Consider the following 20,721-nt stretch of genomic DNA (forward strand, 5'->3'; position numbering starts at 1 on the left):
CAGGCTTCGTTTCGTGGAGAGATTCATCCTTATGAGCAGGTTTTGTCACGGGGCTCGAGCTTGAGCGGGCTCAGCCAGCATTGGAGCCACAGGATGAGGCTGCATCCCGTGGGGTTTGCGTGGTGCAGCAGGGGGGGAGTGAGTCCCCACGGTTGCAGGGGCTGTGTCGTTCGAGCTTCTCCCAGCTCAGCCTCCTCCCTGCTTCATAAACCTTAACGTGCCTCCTCTTGACTTCTTCTCTCTGCAGCCAGTGCATCACCTCGCAGCTGGACGAGCTCCTGTGTCCTCCCACCACGCCGGAGGGTCGGAACGATGAGAAAGCCCTGCTCGAGCAGCTCGTCTCCTTCCTCAGTGGCAAAGACGAGACAGAGCTGGCCGAGTTGGATCGAGCTCTTGGGATCGACAAACTTGTCCAGGTAAAGAGAGAACCACTCATGGGACTTACTGGAGGTCATATATAGGGCCAGATGCTGAGGCTTGACGTGAGCGTGGAGGAGGATTTCCAACATGTGGTGGTAACGGGAGGCCAGATGTGAGTGGGAACACACGAGCGCATCAGATTCAGACACGATACTTAACACCATGCTGTTCTCTCCCCCCGCCAAAAAAGCTGGAAAACAGCCCCGTGAAATACAATATCTCACTTCTCTGCTTTTCAAACACAATGCCCCATGAGAACAGGCAGGCTGGCAAGGAGGCGGCTGAGCGGTTTCAGCCCTGGGCGGCTCATGTAATGGGGAGAGCTGGCAGGCTGTCCCGCTTCCCCACCTTACCAGGGGGATTAGGGCACGGAGGAGCCTTCCAGCTGGAATCCCACAGCCTGGGATTCCTGAGCCTGGGTTGTGCTGCCTAATAATATATCTAATGGCCTTGCTGGTATGAAACCGTGCAGCCCTTACTATCAAGATTGGCTTACAGTGCAGCTGCCCTTCTGTCTCGGGTTGAACTGCAGGGGAAAAAAAAGAGGTTTGCTTTTAGTGGTGCTGTCTTACTTGGATAGCACTGGGGCCCTGGTTGCTGCAGCTGAGCTCCGGTGGAGACTCCCTCTTTGCAGATATCCATGGGGGCAGATGCCTCTGAAGGGTCCAAGGTTTCATAAATAACGGGGCATGGCAGGGGAAGAAAGCTGGCTGCAGAGGAGCTAGCAAGGGATGTGGAAAATGAGATGGATCGCTTGGGATTTTTCTTCGAGTGGTTTCTTTTTCCGTGCCCCATAGCACTCACACACATGCTTTTTCCAAAACAAGGAACAGAATCGAAAGCCTGTTAATAAACGCGATGTCCTAAGAGAGAAGATTCTCAGAGCAAATCCCTCTGGCTCCTTTGGGCCTGACCCTGCGTGATTTAAGCCCAGAGGCGGCACATCTCCTTCTGCAGCCCCACCGAGATGCCTTGCACTGCACTACTGGGAGGGTTTATCTTTTCATCAGCAATCTGGGGGACCTGTCAGTGAATTGATTCCTGAGTCAGGTATTTGCCATGTCCCTTTTCACAAGGCTGTGCCTCCAAAATCCCCACCTGCCTTTTTTTTTTTTGCAAGTTAGTGGTAGGGAGTTCAGCCTCTCTGGTACAAAGGATCAGAGATGCTCTTGCCAAAGATACAGCTGCAACAGCTCAGTGTTTTCACAAGGGTTTTGCAGACTCAGCTGGCACAGCTCCCCAGCAACCCTTTCCTGCACCAGACAGGCTCCAGCAGCATCAGACCGCTGGATTGAGATGCCCTTGGATGGCACCCAATGCTGCCAAGCATCCCCATGCCAATCTGGCGCTTCCCCAGCCAAGGAGCACCTGGCTCAGGGGGATTGTCTCATGTTTGGACCCTGACCCAGCTTTGCTCCCATCCAGGGATCATTTTGTTAATGGGAATCTTGGGCTTTTTCCATGGCTTCAACTGAACCTCAGAAATATTTTGAATAGTTCCATGAAATATTTGCTTGAAATACATCTTTAGAGAAACAACGCGTCAGCATAAAGGCATCTTTGGGAAGAAAACGTGTTGCTAGTTCCCCTCCAGGATGTGTTCTTGGCAGGTAGGGGTTTGCATCCCCTGACTTCACCAAACCCACCATCTTCTCTGTGCTACCACAGACACGGTGGGATGGAGTGCTGGAGATACCTGCACCCAGTTTAATCAGGAGGCAGCTGGAAACTGGGTAGCTTGGGGAGAGAAGAGTAAAAGAGCCTCATTTCAGCAGGTCCGTGGTTTCTGGCCATTGCTTGCTGCTAGTTTATGTCCTGGTATCCAGTCCTTGAACCTTATAAACTCCATCCTAATTTATCTTAAGCAATTTTCCCCACCACCATCTTAATTGATCCTAAGCAATATATTTTTCCCCACCACCATTCCCAGATCCTCATCCCTGCCTTCAAGCCTCAATCCTTTGATGGGCACCATCTAACCAAATCCCAAAGGCAGTGGGACTAGGGGGAGGGGGAGGTTGTGTGTCCAGTTTCTCTTAACACAGCTTTCTCTTAATCCATGGGACTCAGATTAAGGATTCTGGCTCCGAGGTGTTGCTTCTCTGTGGGTTCATAGCTCAAATCCCAGATTTCTCTGCCTGAGCCAAGCTAGAGCAGCACAGAATATCTTACCGTGATTTGCTGTTGTGGAAATCATCCCCTGGCTGTAACATGGCTCATTTGTACAGGAATGGCTATACTATAGACCAAAAGGTCCTGTCTCCCATGTGTTCCTAGTGTGGGGTGTCGGTGAGAAGCGCAGGAGTATAGCCGTGCTTCCCCATGAGCTCTTCCAGTCCTGGGGGTTCATGGCTCCCACCCTTGGCCATGGCCTGTGTCCGAGGTGCTCTTGGGGCAGATGGGGACCCGAAACGTCATACCCTCTTCCTCCAGGCGAGCCTCTGAGGCTGCATAAAAATAGGAAAGGAGAGATTTCCCACGTTCAGGTCAATCCTCCAAGCCTTAGGGTCTGTCCAACCAGGCGTGCTGCTGTCTGGAGCCCAGATGAGCAGCTTAGTGCTAGCAGACCCTGAGGAGGAAGGCAGAGGGAGGCAGAGGGAGGCAGAGGAAGGCAGCATCACCTCACCCACTGCCGCTTCCCCCCACCAGCCTGGGGAGATGAGCCCAGAGCCCTTCTAAAAAGCCTGGCCTCGGTCTTGGCCCCAGGCAAGCCAAAAGAAGTCATTTCCATCCCTCTGAGGTTTGCCAAGCCCCGGGGAGCAGGTGTTGAATGCCCTCCTCGACACTGCGCTTCCACTCGCACGGGCTGGAGCGTGACCCGGGAGATGAGGGTTACGGGCAGCAGCATCCTTACGAGCGAGCTGCCCCACGGCAGGCACATCCTCCATCCCCTCTGAGCTCTCCTGGGAGAGGTCGGGTGTCGCTGGGGCTCCAAAGTGATATTTTCCTCCTCCTTTGCCTTCGCCAGGGCGGCGGGCTGGAAGCCCTGACGGAGCGGTTCCAGCCCCAACAAGCCACCCCACCGCTCATGATGGAGCAGAAACCCGGCATGTACCCCCAGCCTTACTCCTCCGCCTCTCCCACCACCAACCTCCCCGGCGCCTTCCCTGGCATGGTCAGGCAGAAGCCGTCCTTCGGACCCATGCCAGTGCAGGTACCACCGCCCCGCGGCGCCTTCCCCACCAACATGGCCATGCAACCCCGGCAGACGCTCAACAGACCCCCGACGGCCCCCAACCAGCTGCGACTTCAGCTGCAGCAGCGGCTGCAGGGGCAGCAGCAGGTAATTCTTCCCCCTCCGCATCCCAGGGCCGCGGGCAGGGGGACAGAGGGACCTTCGGTCCTGCCTGCAGCCCCACGTATCCCATTCGGAAGGGATCGGACGGGTGCGGAAGCTCCTGCATCGGAGTTTTGAAGGTCTCCCTGGCTTTTTTTTTCTCCCCTCCAGCTGATCCATCAAAACCGGCAGGCGATCCTCAACCAGTTTGCAGCCAATTCCCCGGTGGGCATCAACATGCGGGCGGGGATGCAGCAGCAGATCACGCCGCAGGTAAGGGGGATGTGGCACGGTCCTCCAGCTGGGAAAAATTGAGGGTTAATCCCTGTGCCCTCCCTGTTAGCACAGCCTGGCTCACTCCTCTGTCATTAACGGGAGAGAAAAATTCTCCCACGTGCAGAGAGGTGGCTGCAAGATGAGCTGCTGTGGGTCGGGTATTTTTTTGCTTCACCCTTATTCCAGCTCCTCCACCTGCTTAAGGTATAAATACTTTGTTATTGCTTAGAGAAAGACATGCTAACACATTTAATCAAGAAGGATCTTTAGGAAATAGATGCCATCTTTTAAATACCAGAATCTCTAGTGAATCTTCTTAATGATCCTGCAAATCCCCAGGCCCTAAAGTTCTTGTTTGGCTTCTAATAAAGTGGATAAAACATCTGCTGGGTACGAGGAGAAGTTGGAAAGTGTAGATGAGTTCTGGTGACTTTATTCTACTTCTCAGAGAAGGCTTTGCCTTTACATGAAGCAGTGTGACATCCCTAGTGTGCTATGGGGAGCATTACTGATAGGAAAGGGGACTGAACAGTTCCCATTGTAGCTCCAATTTCTACCGCTGATGGCTTTGTCAGGCTTTTTAAGCTGATTAATTCCAACACATCTGGCTCGGCCATATGGGGAACAAGCCCATGGTGATGGAAAAGCTTGTGGGATGGGAATTTTTTTTTTAACATCTCACAACCAAAAGAGTCGAAGTCAGGGATCCTGGGCTCTGGCACATGGGAGCATCCCGGTGAGGCCTGAGGCCTCAAGAAGTGGGTCCCGCAGAGGAGAGGAGTGCTTGGTGGCAGCCAGGTGACTGAGAGCCTGTTTTCCTGGCTTGGGGGATGCTCTGGCTCCTGGAGCTTTGCCATTCGGCACATGCAGAGGCTGATCTTTAGTATCTCCAACCTGCTCTGCCCTGCAGCGGCAGAAATGGGCCAATTTACAGCATTTTGGGTTTTTTCCAGCCTTTCTTGCAAACCAAGGATGGGCACCCCAAGCTGGGGAATGGGACCACCCGTGGCTCTTGCAGCAGGTGGGGGGGCTCTGAGCTGTTTGCCAGAACCGGAGGGTAACGGTGACAATTAGGGCATTCCCCTCCTTCCCCGCAGCCTCCCCTCAACGCCCAGATGCTGGCCCAGCGCCAGCGCGAGCTCTACAGCCAACAGCACCGGCAGCGGCAGCTCATGCAGCAGCGAGCCATCCTGATGAGACAGCAAAGCTTCGGAAACAACCTCCCTCCCTCCGCCGGGCTCCCGGTACAGATTGGAGCTGCTCGCTTGCCCCAAGCACCCCCCCAGCAGTTCCCTTACCCCCCAAACTACGGTACGACCCCGGGAAACCCTCCCACCTCCACCAGCCCCTTCTCGCCGCTGGCATCCAACCCCGAGGCCGCGCTGGCTAACCGCAGCAGCATGGTGAACAGGGGGATGATGGGCGGCGTCGGAGGGCAGTTCGGCGCCGGGATGACCCCGCAGATGCAGCAGAACATCTTTCAGTATTCGGGATCAGGTACGTCAAGCAGTTGGTTGCATTGGAAAGCCATCCAGCGGTGGGGAGGGAGAGGCGGAGGGCAGACCTGAGACCCCCAAAGATGCTGCAGCCCAGCCCTGCTCACCCATTGCCCTGGGCTTCAGCCCCGGCCATCTCACCCAACCTGGTCTGGTCCCTGGTCTCCTCCTCCCAGGGGACCTTTTCTGGTTGAATCTCAGAAAAAAAAAAAGCTATTGTTGGGGCAACTTTAACTCTTTCCTTGAAAATCATTTCCTTAACTCTTTCCTTGAAAATCAAACTGCAAGGCAGTCCTCTAAATTGTGCTTCCTTAAATATATATGCTCCAGCAAAGGCCAAAGCCTTGCTGAGATGGCTGAAATGAGCTGCGGGCAGCTTACGCCTCTTTGTGTGGGCACCAAGCTCCTATGGGATGGATGAGCCGGTGCAGTTTTGCACAGATGGGCACCATCTTGAAGGTCTTCACGTTCAAGCATCAGTGCAGGGTCTCAGCAAGGTGGACTACTGATGAGTAAACTGCTCTGTGGCTGCGAAAGTCCTGCAGGAACCTGCTTTGGCATCATCTCATCATTACCCTGGCTATTTTCCAGCCACGTGTGATGCTAAAGAGGAACACCTGCCGATGGAAACCACTTGAGAGGGGGGTTCCCTGCTCCTTCATCCCTGAAATATTTGCATTTGAGCGATACAGCTGCTCGAAATGAAAATCAGAGACCCTGACACCAAAAGTCAAGGATGATAGTTCTGGTTCAGTGCTAGCGGTTGCAAGGGAGGAGGAGGGAATTGGGGCTGCTGGCAGGGATCTCGGCACCCCTGACGCTGTCTGTCCTTCCCCAGGCATGGGTCAGCAAAGCGAACCCGCCTTTGCTCCGTCGCTCAGCCCCAGCAGCCCCTTGATGTCACCCCAGCTCCCGCCTTCGCAAAGCCCCATGCTGCAGCCGGCTCCGCCGACACCGGGCTACCAGTCGCCTGACATGAAGACTTGGCAGCAAGGAGCCATGGGGAATAGCAAGTAAGATCATGGTGGGCATAAGCTGGAGCACACAGGTGACACATACACACAGAGAAGGTGACACCAAGGTGATGGTCCCCTGGTAGGGTGTTGGCAGGGCTGGCAGTGCCCATAGGTGACGCCTGGCTGAGGACACGTGCTGAGCTTAGGCTGTGTTATGATGTCCTCCAGAAGTCACCATCAACCCGTGTCCTCATCTTCACCTCAGCTCAGGGGCAGCCGGAAGCCCACAGCGTTTAAATGAATGAGCACACATGTTGATTAAGATGTGAAGCAGGTCTTTGGCTTTTAATTAAACAAGTGGCTTATTTATGTCTCGTGAAAGTGGCCTTAGGAAACATGACAATAAATTGAGTCAAGGCGAGCAGTCCCAGGTCATTGCATGACTCTCTTAAGATGTGTTCATCTGTGATATAGGGAAGCAAATGGGAGGAGTATTCACCAGACTTGTTGCCTTTTTTGCATGAGTCAGGTTTGAGCTTCAGATCTCCAGAAATGGGGAAAAAAAAAAACCAAAAGCTCACCTGGGGGATTCCTTGCTTTGTATCTTGGCTCTGTGCAGGTAGCTCAGCTAACCTGTTCTGGTCAAGCAGCACAGAGCAGGAGGTTACCGGGCTGGGTGGGACCTCTGTTGGAGGTGGGATGTTTCACCTTGCCTTGCGATGGAGAGCTGTCCTTCTGCCTGGAGCAGAAGTGGGGATGGTCGGGTGTTGAGGAGGGCACTGGAAGGAGCGTGAAGGCGTGAACTCGGTGTCACATAGACCAGGGCTTTGCATCTGACTGACCCTTAATCCAGCCTGAAGCCCTGTAATGATCCTTCTCTTGTTTCTCCTGCTCTACCCCATCACACCGAGGAGCCTCCTGCTACCGGAGGAGCAGAGGGCAGATATCTCCGCAGCAGCCACCTTCCTTCCTCTCAGCCTCCGCGTTGGTTAAGCCTCGCTGCAGGCAGCACCTCTAACGCTCCCTGTCCCTCCCGCTGTCCCCAGGGACCGGCAGGGCTCCCATCTGCTCCACCGGCTCTCTGCCGCGGGCGGTCTCGGCATTCACCAAGAAGCAGGCTGGCTGCCGTCGCGGCTCAGGCCACCGCAGGGGCTCAGGACCCACTTCGAGGTGCCTCCCGTCACCACGTACACCCGGGTAATGCTTTTTTCTCTCTCTCAGCGTATTCAGCCAAGCGGGGCAGAGCCAGCCAGCACCTGCTCAGCAGGGCATGTACAACAACATGAGCATCACTGTCTCCATGGCGGGAGGAAACACCAACGTCCAGAACATGAACCCCATGGCCGGACAAATGCAGATGAACTCGCTGCAGATGCCCGGGATGAACTCCATGTGCTCAGAGCAGGTCAGTGCCGTGCCGTCCCCACTCCTGGGATGGTCAGACACCTCCCAGGGGTTCAGCGTTCGTTTCTCTGGCCTTGGGGGTACCGGTGTCCAAAGGGGGAAGTGGCAAAGGTCTGGCTGCCTCCGCTGGCATTGCCGCTCTGCTGGATCCCAAGGCCGCTGGTGTCCCAGGGTGTCCTGTGTGTCCCTGGGGGGGTGCAGGGATGTGCCAAGCATCTCCAGCACCTGCAGCCCTCGTGGTGGGCTGGTGATGGCTCCGTTTGTAGCCGTGTATCCCCAGGAAGCTGTGAAAACTGGGGACAAGGAATGGGGAATGGGAACGGTTGGATAATGGACCTTTCCACAGTCCCAGCCCTTTGGTCAGATCCTCCCTGGGCCAGACTGAGATGCCTCCAACATTTTTAGCTGCTGGGGTTTGTCTCAGTGCCGTTAAGCTCCTGGCTCATTGGCTTTGTGTGGGACATCGCGGGCTGGGGCTTGCAGCCTCCCCAGGGAGAAGCCGCGGGGCTTGGCGAGGAAGGAGGCTGGTCCTTCCCCTGAGCTGGCTGCGGTGCACAGGCTGAGCTGGTGGCTTTTTCCCATCTCACCGAGCAGTTGGGTGCTGTTTCATGCTCCCTGGTGATGAGATGTCCCCGGAACCAGCAGCAGCCCCAAGCAGAGGTGCAGGAGAGGGTAGAAAGGTGAAACAGGTCCCAGCTGCCCACTGGGATTCCCCCACAGATGCCCCAAAACCCTGCAGCTCACGGTGCAGGGAGGATGTTGACAGCACAGTCCCCAGCCACTGCCCCATCCATGAGCACACCCTCCCCAAATCTCCCCCAAACTCAGCTCGAGAAGGTGGCGAGTGCCCCTCTGGCATGCAGGAGCCCCAGCTGAGCCTGGATCTTGCTTTTGACAGGTAAATGACCCAGCGCTGAGACCCGCGGGCCTTTACTGCAACCAGCTTTCCTCCACTGACCTTTTGAAAACAGAAGCAGATGGGGCGCAGGTCAGTAAGAAACTGCTAAGCGCATCTCAGGTACCCCGAGGAGTTTCACGGGTTCCCCCCCCATAAAGGCTGAACATCCCCGGCCGTACGGGCTCGGCACGCTTGCTTTCCACCGGGGCCAGCCCCGGTTGGCAGGGTTGGGTTGAAGCACACCGCAGTCCCGCCAGCGCTGGGGGACAGCCAGCCCTTGGGGACGCCGGCACCGCTCACAAACCCTCTTTGCATCAAAGCTCACGCCGCTGCTGTGAGCGTTTTCGGCCTCCTTGCTGGCGTGGAAGAGCGGTGACGCCGCAGCTGAGCTGGAAAAATAGACGAGTGCTGGTGCTAAACACCCCTCGCCCCCGGCTCTGGGCTGACAGCGAGCAGGGAGGGTTTCTTTCCTAGGCTCAGCCATCACCGGAGCAGCCGACGGCCCCTGTGCCGCCACGGTGCAGCCAGGCCGCCACGTTAAAGCGCGGCGGAGTGAGGAAATTTGGATGGGGGAGGCTGCGGGGGCGGCGTCCGTCCCTGCGGGCAGCGCTGCCGGACACGGCCTGTCCCTCCGAGCAGCACCGAGCACCACCAAAGCGTGCCCAGCCGCCAGCACCAATGCCTCCGGCTCCCGGGGACGATCCGGTTCAATCCCCGTCTCATCCGACACCCGCCGGCGTCACGGCATCGCCTCCCCCTTCCCCGTAGCGCAGCCTTGGTTTCGCAGAGCCCTTAGGGACGCGCCGGCAGCGCCACCGAGACACACCAAAGCTCTTAATTTTGATCAAACAGCCACGCTGGACCTCGCTCACCATCCCACAAGCACCAGCACGGCCACCACGCCGCGGCTCCTCTTCACCCAGGGGATGCCAGGCTGGGCTTCTTTTTGGTTTTTTTCCCCCCAAAAAAATCCTTTTTTTTTTTTTTTTTCTTTTTTTTTGGATGAGCAACGTTATGAACCTCGCAGAGCCGAATGAGTTGCAGCGGTTTTCTTTTTATAGGACAAGAAGACAGAAGAGTTCTTCTCTGGGGTGGCTCCAGACTAGAGGAAGTCTCTAGTGAGTTTCCACTTCACGTAGTACCCAGATCCGCCGCCGCCGGCCCCTGCCCCGGCCCCGCTAAATCCCCTCTTCTCTTTTGTGTCCCAGCAGGTACAACAGGTTCAGGTCTTTGCCGACGTACAGTGTACAGTGAATTTGGTAGGAGATCCCTACCTCAACCCGCCGGCTCCCTTGGGCACCCCGAAAAACGCCGCCGGGCCACCGCCGCCGCCAGGCCAGCAGAAGAGCCTTCTTCAGCAGCTACTGACTGAATAATCGCTTTTCGAGGAATGTGAAATTTAAATAAGAAGACATACAGAGATATATAAATATATATATTATATATTTTTCTGAGATTTTTGATATCTCAACCCGCAGCCATTCTTCAGCTCGTAGTGTTTGGAGCAAAAAGGGGTTTTTTTGTTTTATTGGGGGGGTGGGGGTTTTCCCCTTTTCTTTTCCCCTCCCTCTCCCCCCCCTTTTTGTTCCACTTTTTTTCCCCTCTTCCCTCCCCCCTTACTTCCCCCCACCCCTTTTTTTTTCCTTTTTTCTTTTCTTTTTTTTTTTTTTTTAAAAAAAAGCATTGGATGTCGGCGAAGCGACGAGGCGGGACAGTCGGTTTCTCAAGCCAAAATTACAGATGATTCTTATTTTTGTAATCATTTTGCTGGCTTCTTAATCTGGAGGAAGGTTTCTCGGGGAGGCGGGGAGGGGGAGAAGGCAGCTGGAGGACTGCGGCGGCGGCAGGAGGAGGAGGAGGAGGAGGAAGAGCAATCTCAGTTTCAGCTGGATCTGTCACTGATCACGTCTCAGCGCGGGGCACGGAAGGGGATCGGCGCTGGACTTCTGCGGGAAAAGCCGGTTTTTTATTCACGCTTAAACAAAACCCCTTCTCTCCCCTCTGCCCCAGCCCGCTTGTGCGTACAATCAGCTTTTTCTAGCAATCGTGAGTTTGTCGGTTTTAAAGAAAAAAAAAAAAAAAAAAACAAAACAGAGTATTTTGACCCACCATTTTTTCCATGTTTTATGCTGGTTTCAGGCCTCCGAGCGAAATGGGGAGGGGGGCTACAATGTGTATATTACAACAGGAGGAGAAAAAAAAACAGACAAAAAAAGACAAAAAAAGAACAGTTTGGGGAAAAAACGGCAATAATTTTTAGGGGGAAGGATGGGGGGAGGGGTCTGTCAATTATTGTAGATAAAATTTTCTGATTAAATATTAAATAAAATTAAGCAGTCGGTTCTTTCTGCTTTGATTGTGTTTAACAGCTGAGGTAGCTTAAACTATTTAAAATAATAATAATAAAATAATAATAATAATAATTGAATTCTCTGTTGGGAGATAGCTTATTTTTTTTCCCCTCAAGCCTGTCACTGTAAATAGCTCTGAGCTCTGTATAAATTTGTTTTCTTCTCTTTTAGTTGGGGGTCGCTTTTAATATTCACTGCTGACTTTTATGGGGGGAGGGTGGCTATGGGGGATTTTTTTTTTTTTCCCTCTAAAAATTGCGCTGGTGTGTGGAAAAATGTGTAGCTTTGTTGATTGACATTTGCAAGAGTTAAAGATGACAAAAAAAAAAAAAACCCAAACAAACAAACAAAAAAAAGAACCGGAGTTGCCAGCTAACGTTTCATTGTTTCTGTGCCGATGGGGATGCCGGAGCGGTGCCGGGGCTGTTTGCCGGGGCAGGAGGTGTGGGCAGCCGGGGTCCTCGCACCGGGAACCCCTCTTTCACCGCGGTTCATCACACTGGGGAGAGCTGGAAATTAGCCGGTGCGCGGAGTTTGGTGGCAAAAACCAGCATCTTAAATCTGAAAGCGCTAAAAAGAAAATATATAGAGAGTGTGTGTGTGTGGTTATTAGTCACCGAATTCACCGCTGGAGCACAGCACTGGGGTTTCGGCGCTTGATTTGCGGGCAAAAGCTCCCCAGCACTGCGGCGGGGTGTTCGGCAGGGGGCTGCCGGTGCAGGGGCTTGCCGACATGCCTAACACCAACGTGGAAACGCTGCTTGGGTTGGCTTCGGCAGCGAACAGCGAGAGAAACAGCGCATGGCTCCTGCCTCGAGCCCTGAATTCAAGGCCACGAAGAGCTGCTCCGTGCTCACCTTCAGCTCTGGAAAAGGGGAAATGGCAGGGCCTGGGAGGGGACAGGGGGTGACAGTGGCATTAACAGCACAACCAGGACAGGGAGAGGTGGGGCACATGCACTTCTAGCTGACAACGCACTTTTTTTTTTTTTAAACTAAGTGGCTCATTTCAAATATTTTTACTGTAAACGAGGCTGAACGCAGCAGAACGAGGTCTGCAGCGAGTCCCGGCTCGATGGCCAATGCTGCCGTCTGCTGTCTGTGTGGCTCCCGACAGGGTTTCATCGCGCGGTTCAGTGCGAATAAAATCATGGACAAACCAGCCTTGCTGGTGTGGGAGGAAAAAGCGATCTGGCATGGCTCCGCAGCCACGGAACGAGGGGTGGAGGTGGGAGAGATGCTGGGAGCACGGCCACACCAGCAGCGGAACCAGCGCCAAATCCATGGGGAGGACCAGAGCCGCCGGACAGCTGTGCCTACAGCCAGGCCCTGCTCGTGGAGCTCGGACATGGGGAAAGCAGCCGTCAGGATGGATGGACAGACGGATGGGGAAGCTTGAAGGGCCGCCCAAGGGAAAACTCGGCCCTAAAAAGCAGGAGAGACATTTTCAAGTTTGCCTGTGCTGGCAGGGGAACGACCCGCAAGCCCACTGCCTGTAGACAGCAGGTTAATATAACACATAGTCACATTTCTGCACAGAGTAACATTTAATCCTCCCCACCAAAGAACCATTTCACACCGTGTAACTGCTATCACCACACGAGGAGAAGACTACCTTCTGCTGAGCATTAGCACAGTGCTCCCGAGACACAGGCTTTCCTCCTGGCACCTGTCCGGGGGTGAGCTCGGCATTGGCTCAGGAGGAGGAGCTGCCCGTGCCCTTTCCTGCTCACTTTAGCAATTTAAATTTCTTCAGGTGCTGGTGCACTTGGTCCTTTGGGTAAGGCCTGAGCGCCAGGCAGGTGGCCATGTTCTCGGGCTGCTCGGTCCACACTTCGTGGTCAATGCCGTGCTGCTTCAGGGTCTCTGCCAGCGCCGTTAGGGCAGCTTCATCTGGAGCCTGGGGAGAGACACAGTCCGCTGTGAGGGCTGGGGTGCGAGAGCAGCGGGGAAGAGGCCAAGCAAGGTAGCTCACACCGAGGACAGTGGCCAGCACAGGGAGGCAGCCGCCTGCCCGCACACAGGTATGAGGATGGGCAATCCCTGTACTTTGTATCTTACCCAAAAGGCATTTTGTTCTTGCAGGCCCCGGGCTGCACCGCCAGCCTCTGCAAGCACTGGGGTGGGGGAGCTGGGCCTTGTGAGCCAACACAGGTTGTAAACCGTCAAAAATGCGTTGTTTTTTTGTTTTTTTTTTTCCGTGGACAGCTTGCCTGGCTCAGCGTCCTAAGGCAAACAGCTCTGCCCAAGCCCACGTCCACACAGAGGCTGCCCCGATCACCGCCATGAACACCGCCCCCTCAAGGCTCTGCCGGACCCGCCTCAAAATGGCGGCCACCCGCTTCCCCAGCGCGGCGCTCCCGGCGTGCCCCCCGGCTCCCGTCCTGCCCCGCGCACCTCCAGCACGACGGTCCGCATGGCGCCGCCCAACTCCAGGTAGGCGCGTGTGTCGGGGTGCTGGCGGTGCGCATGCGCGGCTGCCAGGGCGGCGTGGCATCCCTGAGCCACTACCGCGCCCAACGGCCACGACCGCGGCGGGCGGCCCAGGTCCCCCCGCAGCACCACGTACTGTACCAGCGCCGCCGCCGCCGCTGCCGCCGCTCCGGGCGCCGCCATGTTGCCGTACGGCGGCCGCACAGCCTACTGGGAGGGGCGGCCACACAGCCTACTGGGAGGGGCCGCCGCACAGCCTACTGGGAGGGGCGGCCGCGCGCGCGGGGTGTGCCGGGAAAGGCAGCGCCGCCACCATTTTGTTGTACGGCAAAAGGTAAGAAATGGCGTCGGGGGAGGCGGTGTCGTTCTGGCGGTGGGAATAGGCGGGCGGTTTGAGCGCTGGTTGCTGCGGTGAGTGCGGGAGACGTTGGGGAACTGGGCCGGGGGCGGGAGGGTCTCCCTCCGCGTCTCACCTCACCTCCTCCGTGTGAGGAGAGCCCAGATTCCCCCTGGGGCTGCGGCGGCTCCCCGGGCTCGTCCTGCTGTCGGAGGCCGATGAATCCTGTCCCTTCCTGCACTCCCGAGGGGGGGTTTCCTTGTGGGGCTGGTGTGAAACGGTGGCTGATAGAAAATGTTGGGTGATAACGTGTCTTTTCAGCCGTCGGCCCCTGGGATTGTGCCTGCCTGAGGCTCGGCCCGGGTGCTAGACCTGCCCTCGGTGCTTCTCAGAGTCCCGTCGCAGCAGCAGGAGGAAGAGGAGGGTCCCCTGAGGAAGAGCTCTGGCTGCTGGGACGGAGCCAGGCCAGGGAGGGCTGATATCTGCCTTCTTGCTCACAGGAGAGCGGCAAGGAAAGATGGAGAAAGGGAAAAAGAATTCAGCAGACGGTGAGCTGTCTGGGGTGTGCGGTGCGGGACATCCAAGTGCAAAGTGTGTCCTCCTGCAGGAGTGAACCTGAAAATGTTTGGGGCCATGGGCTTGCTGAGTCAGGTCTTGAGTCACTCTCGGGCAGTGGAGGGCATGGGGGCTTCAGAGAAGTTACTTCATTGCTCTGTGTGCCAGTGAGACAAGGGGAGTCAAAGAATCTCAGTAGACATAATAAAGGGGGGTGAAAGATGATGTTTAGTGCTTACATTGTTGAAATTAGCTGAGGCACAGACCGTCCTTGATAAGAAGAGCTGGTGCCAAGAACCAGCCAATGAGGTAAAGACAGTCCTTGATAAGAAGCAGGAGCAGGCCCCGAGAGCCAGCTAAGACTGGTCTTGCGGCTTGGGTGAATACCAAGAAATCACTGAGCCTGCGCAAGGAAAGAGGTTACTAGCGGTGACGAAGAGGAGTCATCTGTCTTCATCTCTGCGACCACCAGATGACCACCGTAAAGAGGCCCTGCGCAGGTGCAGTTGGGAGGAGACTATGGAAATGACCTCTCGGAGCTAATTTTAATATGAAGCGGGGATAGGTCATGCATATGTATAGGCATATTGTGAATATGTAATACCTGACTGTATAAACTTGAGGCGAACTGCCGAGTCGCGAGCGCACAACTTTGGTGGGACTATCCCCCGTGCCGCCCAGCGCTGAATGAACATACCTACTTTACAATCTCGCTGATTGTGGAGTCTGTTTTCTGCATGTCACCGGGTTAGAAGTAAAACTGGGAGTTGCAGATCTCTTGGGATCAGGGCTGGTGCATCTGCTAGCTTGCTCTGTTTTCCAGGAGCTTAGCTAGCTGGTACAGGGTACGCCAGTGTTTAGGGTCTGCTAGCACTCAGCCTTGCTGTTTAAAATGGCCAGAAGCCTCTTCGCCAGATGTTTGCCTGCCCTCTCCCCCTTTGAAAAGCTATTGTAAGTGGTTTCTTTATGTAGCTGCACTGGACCTACTTTGTTTCGTGTACCGCGGTGCAGACCACTTAATAATCACAGCCTGGATTTTTGAGCCTGTCATGCTTTTCCTCGCAGGGGTGTTTGGTCACCTGGAAAGGCTGGAGGCAGAAGCTCGTGAGATAGCTGTGAAGCAAGAGAAAATGAAGCAGGAAGAAGAGAAGCGGGCCAGGCTGAAAGCGAAAGTTCGGGAGCTGAAACTCCAGAGGGATAAGCTGCTGGCTAAATTGCGCCTGCAGAAACAGGTGGTTAGAACGGGCTTGCTGCAGAGATCTACAGAGGGCTCAGGCGTGCTCCCGCTTTCAGAGGGTGGATTTACTGAGGGTATTCATATAGAGTCAGCTATTGGGTTTTTATTTTCCCATTTTAAGTGACGTACAGTCCTGGTGCCCTCTGTTTTCAGTACTTTGTAGTCAGAACTGCTGGGTCTACTTGCTTGGAGGGCGTGTAGCCATTTCTGAACTCTTTTCTTGATTTCTTTTTTTTTTTTTTCTCCCTTCCCTCTTCGGCTAGAAATGCCATCTTGCTTTTCTCAGAGCGCGGTTATTATTTCTCTGTATCCTGACTGTGTTCCCTGCAGGTGACACATTTGATCTCTCTTCTCTTCTGGCTTTTGTAGAAACTTAGGGAAAAAAGAGTCATGTCGGATCCAGCAAAGTCTGGTGCTCGGACTGTTTTAGAGTGGAAGATAAAAAACGTTACGGCCACGCTGCAGGTCTCTTACCTCACAGGTAATGTCTCAAGATTTGCATGTGTTCTGCCAACAGCTGCGTTTCTGGGGTGCTAAATTTTGGAAAATGAGCCTGATGTGAAGTGTAACTTCCCTGTTAACATTGCTGCAGTTGTGCTTGAAGCCATTAGAGTCTGAAAATGCTGGAAGAGCAGTAACCTTGTAATTCCGTGCCTTTCACAGGAGGCCTCTGGGATGTTCCAGGAACTATTACTTGCTGAACAGTATCATTTAAACTAAGGTCTAGACTCTGGAAAACGTACAAATGAAATCTTTGGGAATTAGGCAGTTAAATATCAAGTGGTCTGGGTCTTCCAAGCAAGCTTGTGAGGTCAGCACCCTCTTTTCATCTGGTCCTGAGCTTTTTTAAAAAAATTTGCTTTCCAACAAGAGTCACTTTTGCTCTGTGGTCTGGGCAGTGCGAGGACATGAGCCCTGCTTGATGCAAAGGGGCTGAGCCTCCGCCTCTGTGAGTGCTCCTGCCGATTTCCTTGGCGCAGTGAAGTGCTGCCTTCCTCCACCCAGGGCACCCTGTTCTCCCTGTCATGTTGGAGCCAGGACTGTGTTAGAAATTGGCAGCATAGCTCAGTTATTGGGAATTCAAGCTACCATTAAGCTGCTTGAATTCCCTAGAGGTCCCTTATTAAAAAGTTGCTGTGTTTTATGTCCCTAAACTGTTGCAAGTCTTTAATCCTCTGAGGCAGCTCCCTGAGCTAGCCTAGTAAGAGGACGCAGCCCCTCTTGCAGTCTGGGCTGCCCCAGCAAAGCTGCCGTGTGGTGATGAGTTAGAGTAGTGCTGAGTAAACCCTCTCTCTCCGGACCCAAGGGATCAATGGGAAGCGGACCAAGCAGGGAGTGTGTTTCTGCATCAGCACTGCTTACGAGAGCACCTACTTGGATTCTTACTACGTGCACCTTCTTGTCAAGCCAGAAGTGCAGATTCACCAGCACTCAGTCCCCACCTTCATCCCCCTGGAGCAGATAGCCAAGAAGTACTTGCAGACGGACATCGGGCGCTTCTTGTCTGTCCTGTCTGACCACCTCAACGGTTATGCTGGGAGGAAGTACCAAGCAGACCAGTTAGAGGTACCAGTGGCCGCAGCAATGCTGTTCACCCGTCCTTTTCCCTTTGATGTACCTAGTGTAAGGAGCCTCTGAAGTGCTGGGGGGAATTTGGCAGTTTTCTTTACGTGGAGCACTCACGGCTCTGTTTTTTCAGAACTTCACAAATTATCGTGTGACTATAAACTCAGTTGCCTGTTCTGTTGATTGTCATGCACTTGGATGTTGTCTGGTGGCTCATTTAAAATTTACTGCCAAATTCCAGAGGTCCCTAAGCTGAAATAGCTGTCATCTTGTAAAGAGCCGCTGGAGGACGTGGCTTAAGGGCATGCATGAGCACTGATTTATTTAAGTCTTTCCCACACAAGGGTTTTTGCTTGATGTATGGGCATGCCAGGCTGGTATGAGGGTGGGGGCACTGCACTTGGCAAGCTCCCAGCCCTCTGCTGATGGACTCCCTTCCTAGATTCATGTTTCAGAAGTTGTCTTTGTCCCTCCAGGAACACTTCTCAGACCAGATAGAAGGAACCTTGCAGAGGAACTCCTTGTGTAACTTGCTGGTCTTTAATTACAAGCTGTCAAGTAAAAGCAAGACCTTTCCGTTCAATGCGAGGCTGCTTTATGGAGATCTCTGTTGCAGCCTCCCCACTGAAGTCAACGTTTCTTGCGCATGTAAGTGGATGGTGTGGGGGTCTGTTTGGGAGTGTGGGGTAGGCAGACCGTACTGTGGTTCTGCAGATGGATGGGGTTTCTTCCTAGTTGAGTTTGGAGACAAAAGGGAGCAGGCTGCCATATTTCTGAGGGATAAAAGATTATAGAAGGGGTTGTGTGCCATCGGTGCTGAGTCTTGAGGCAGTTGTAACTCATCCCTAGCACAAGAGCACAGATCTCTTGCAATACTGGCAAGATGAGATGGCTGGAGGGAGGGAAATACAATGGGGCTGAGGAAGGAAAGTGCAAGCTTGGATCACTTCAGATGGACGGGCTGCTCATTCCCAGTTTGCAGTTGCTCAGAGTGCAGACTCCAGTATGGTCCCAGCAGGATCAGGATGCTGTTTTCACAAGTCTCCCAGATAGAGGCCAGCCTGTGCTAGTGCACTCTGTGTGTGTGGGAGAGCCTGGCAAGCAAGCGCAGCCACCAGTCTCGGTTGCAGTGATAGTTTGTTCCAGTCAACTTACAGCCTTGGACTTGTTTTCAGTCCTTGAAAACCTGGCACCCAGCCCTGTGACCTTTCTGTAGGGTGGGAGTTACTTGTAAGCAAATAAGACAGGATCTTTTTAGCATTAGGAATTTGTCTCTCTCAATGCAATCATATAAATGGTTAATTGAGGCCTGGTGTTGGGCTGTCTCGTGTTGGGCAGCCAGGCCCTAACTACCCCTGCTGCACTATTAGGTGTGCTGGCACATACTGCAGTGCAACGGTAGAGAGAAGAGAGGCAGGAGGGAGGTTTATGACCCCTTAGAAAGAGTCAGGGATACTGTGAAATACTCCTAACAAAGATCTAAATGCTCCTAACAAAGATCTCTGCCTGAAAAATCTTTCCCCAACACCACCTGCTCCCCCTCTGTATCAGTAACGCTACCTCCTCCTGGTATGGCAAAGACTGACCGCAAGGCTGAGTGACTTGTGCAACCCTAACGCCGTGGCACGGCTTAATCCTGGATCCGCACTATTTTCTAACTGGTTACTACAAATGCCAGACTGGGCTGAGGAATCATTTGCCCATTTGTCTCCCCGTGTTTCCAGCTGCACTGTGTCCTGCTCACGGCTGGCTGGCTGGGCTGCAGAGCATGTGGACCAATGTGCAGCTAGATGGAGCTCTGAACAGAGCAGCTGGAACTAATAATCTCTTCTCTCTGCCATCAGTTGGGGTCTCACGCCTGCTTCCACGAGCTCCTTGGCTTGCAGTTAGGCTGGAGGAGGAGTTGTGTACTGTATCAACAGTTCCCCCTCTCCTTTCCTGGCAGTAGCCATCCCCTTATAGGTGAAGCTCTGCCCTGGCTCACAAATTTCTGTGTCTTTTGAGCTAAGAGAGCAACTGAGTGGCTGAGGCTCCCACGTTACTGTCCTTACCCGTCACCAGTGGGTGTTTCATATGGCACTTGCACTTTCTGCAGCCATCAAATCCCATGGGGGAGCTGCAGGACATGAAGGATTAGGAAGGAGAGAGAAGGGTTATGAGAAGAAAAACTGTATGGCGAGGGGGAGTGAAAGACTCCCTAGGGACAAGGGAAGAATGAGAAGCAAATAGTTTTATGCTGGCAATGTCATTTTCCTTTCCCCACTAATCCATCTGCTTCTGTCTGCCAGCGGATGCACCTGCATCTCTAGCGGAGATGGCAGCAGCTCACTCGGACCTGTTTAGCCGCGTGGCCCTGCACAAAGCCTTCCGCTCCTTCGGCAGCGCTGAAGAAAGCATGGATGGAGCACCATAAGCTACCCTGGCTCTCCTCAGTAAAGCACCTTTCCAAGCTGCCCTGCCTGTGGGGAGCGATCTCAAAATGCCTGTTTTCTCCATGGTCTGCAGCACTGGTACTGGGAACCCCCTGAGCATCTATGGGCCCAGTTTGAATCTTGAGAGTGATGTTTTCTTGAGGCTTTGGGTGCCTGTTGTTGCAGGTAATCTTTCCTTAGCACTGTGCTTCTTGCTTGCTTTGAGTGCCTCTTGTTGCAGGTAGTCTTTCCTTAGTGCTGTGCTTCTTGCTTGTTCGAGTGCTGATTTCTGCGGTTGGTGCCGCAGAACTTCACAGTTGCAGGAAACATCTCGCAGCTGGAATCAGAAGCTATGTTAAAACTTCAGGGTCTTGGTGCTTTGGGGTTGATGCCCTATGGACCAGCACTGTGCACTTACCCATTGCACCTCAAAAAGATGGGAACAAGCAGAATAGCCTGTAGCCTGCTTACTACAGCCAGGAAAGGATTTTATATTAGAAGCTGGAAGGGGTTGAGGGACAGAGGTGATGTTCAGTTATTGCCAGCAGCAGCCCATGCCCTCATGTGGGCTGCCTTAACACCCCCCCACCCCCAAAGCACAAACACTGAACTTTCCAGAAAATTTCACACCAGCAGTAGCTTTACACATGCTGTTCCTTTCAGGCCTGGGGCAGCTTTGCTGGTGTCCTCTCCTGTTGTGCTTCAAATCTCGATGAGATCCTTATAATCTTGCTGTTTTGTCACAGTATTTTTTAAACTTCTTAATAAAAGTTCTGTGTTACTGCAACTGTGGTGTTTAAGAAATCTTCTGTTGATTTTAGCTGTGTAACACATGGTTTAAATGACAGTATTTTCTCCCATCTCATTTTTATGCCAGTCCTATGTGTGATAAGGCCCAGAGAAAGCACTTTATAATTTTTTTAAATTTTTTTCTGTAATCATGAGAGCTCCTTGTCCAGATTGAACGGGACAACTTGTTTAAATGTGACCTCCAGCTTTCGAGTGTCGTAGCTCCAGGTAGCGATTCCTGCCCCTAGTATTCAGAGCTTCTCACAGAGGAAGGCTCTCAAGGCTTACCCCTTGCAGCTCAAGCTGCTTTAGAAGA

General features: G+C 53.6%; 3 protein-coding genes across 14 annotated transcripts in view; 2 read left to right on the top strand and 1 right to left on the bottom strand.

The window, feature by feature from the left end:
• Positions 1-10,818, top strand: part of NCOA1 (nuclear receptor coactivator 1) — a 185,307-nt gene extending 174,489 nt beyond the window's left edge. For 3 of the 7 annotated variants that reach the window (XM_049819308.1, XM_049819310.1, XM_049819311.1), the window contains exons 15-22: positions 248-416; positions 3,389-3,703; positions 3,869-3,970; positions 5,071-5,470; positions 6,308-6,482; positions 7,647-7,830; positions 8,728-8,817; positions 9,936-10,818. In XM_049819308.1, coding sequence (XP_049675265.1) covers positions 248-416; positions 3,389-3,703; positions 3,869-3,970; positions 5,071-5,470; positions 6,308-6,482; positions 7,647-7,830; positions 8,728-8,817; positions 9,936-10,103 — 1,603 coding nt within the window. In that variant the 3' untranslated portion in view covers positions 10,104-10,818. Of the gene's footprint in view, positions 1-247; positions 417-3,388; positions 3,704-3,868; positions 3,971-5,070; positions 5,471-6,307; positions 6,483-7,646; positions 7,831-8,727; positions 8,818-9,788; positions 9,846-9,935 lie in introns of all 7 variants that reach the window. The other 4 variants (XM_049819313.1, XM_049819314.1, XM_049819312.1 and 1 more) reach the window with 4 other exon arrangements.
• PTRHD1 (peptidyl-tRNA hydrolase domain containing 1) lies at positions 10,588-13,727 on the bottom strand. 4 transcript variants are annotated; one of them, XR_007508384.1, is made up of 3 exons: positions 13,475-13,727; positions 12,693-12,977; positions 10,588-10,673 (listed from the first exon to the last, which is right to left on the bottom strand). XR_007508384.1 is itself a non-coding variant. In XM_049819330.1 (2 exons), the coding sequence occupies exons 1-2, from the start codon at positions 13,691-13,693 to the stop codon at positions 12,807-12,809; spliced, it is 390 nt and encodes a 129-aa protein (XP_049675287.1). In that variant the 5' UTR covers positions 13,694-13,727; the 3' UTR covers positions 12,606-12,806. The 4 variants fall into 4 exon arrangements, 1 of the variants encoding a protein (XP_049675287.1); XR_007508385.1 differs by lacking the exon at positions 10,588-10,673 and adding an exon at positions 10,899-11,648; XM_049819330.1 differs by lacking the exon at positions 10,588-10,673 and having other exon boundaries at positions 12,606-12,977.
• A 30-nt stretch (positions 13,728-13,757) lies between these two features.
• Positions 13,758-20,403, top strand: CENPO (centromere protein O). 3 transcript variants are annotated; one of them, XM_049819327.1, is made up of 7 exons: positions 13,758-13,844; positions 14,169-14,395; positions 15,468-15,634; positions 16,009-16,120; positions 16,946-17,205; positions 17,682-17,853; positions 19,494-20,403. In XM_049819327.1, the coding sequence occupies exons 2-7, from the start codon at positions 14,365-14,367 to the stop codon at positions 19,616-19,618; spliced, it is 867 nt and encodes a 288-aa protein (XP_049675284.1). In that variant the 5' UTR covers positions 13,758-13,844; positions 14,169-14,364; the 3' UTR covers positions 19,619-20,403. The 3 variants fall into 3 exon arrangements, with proteins under 3 accessions (XP_049675284.1, XP_049675283.1, XP_049675282.1); XM_049819326.1 differs by having other exon boundaries at positions 13,838-13,921; XM_049819325.1 differs by lacking the exon at positions 13,758-13,844 and having other exon boundaries at positions 13,945-14,395.
• Positions 20,404-20,721: the final 318 nt, after the last annotated feature.

Source organism: Accipiter gentilis, chromosome 16, assembly GCF_929443795.1.
Source record: "Accipiter gentilis chromosome 16, bAccGen1.1, whole genome shotgun sequence".
Classification (NCBI taxonomy): domain Eukaryota; kingdom Metazoa; phylum Chordata; class Aves; order Accipitriformes; family Accipitridae; genus Astur; species Astur gentilis.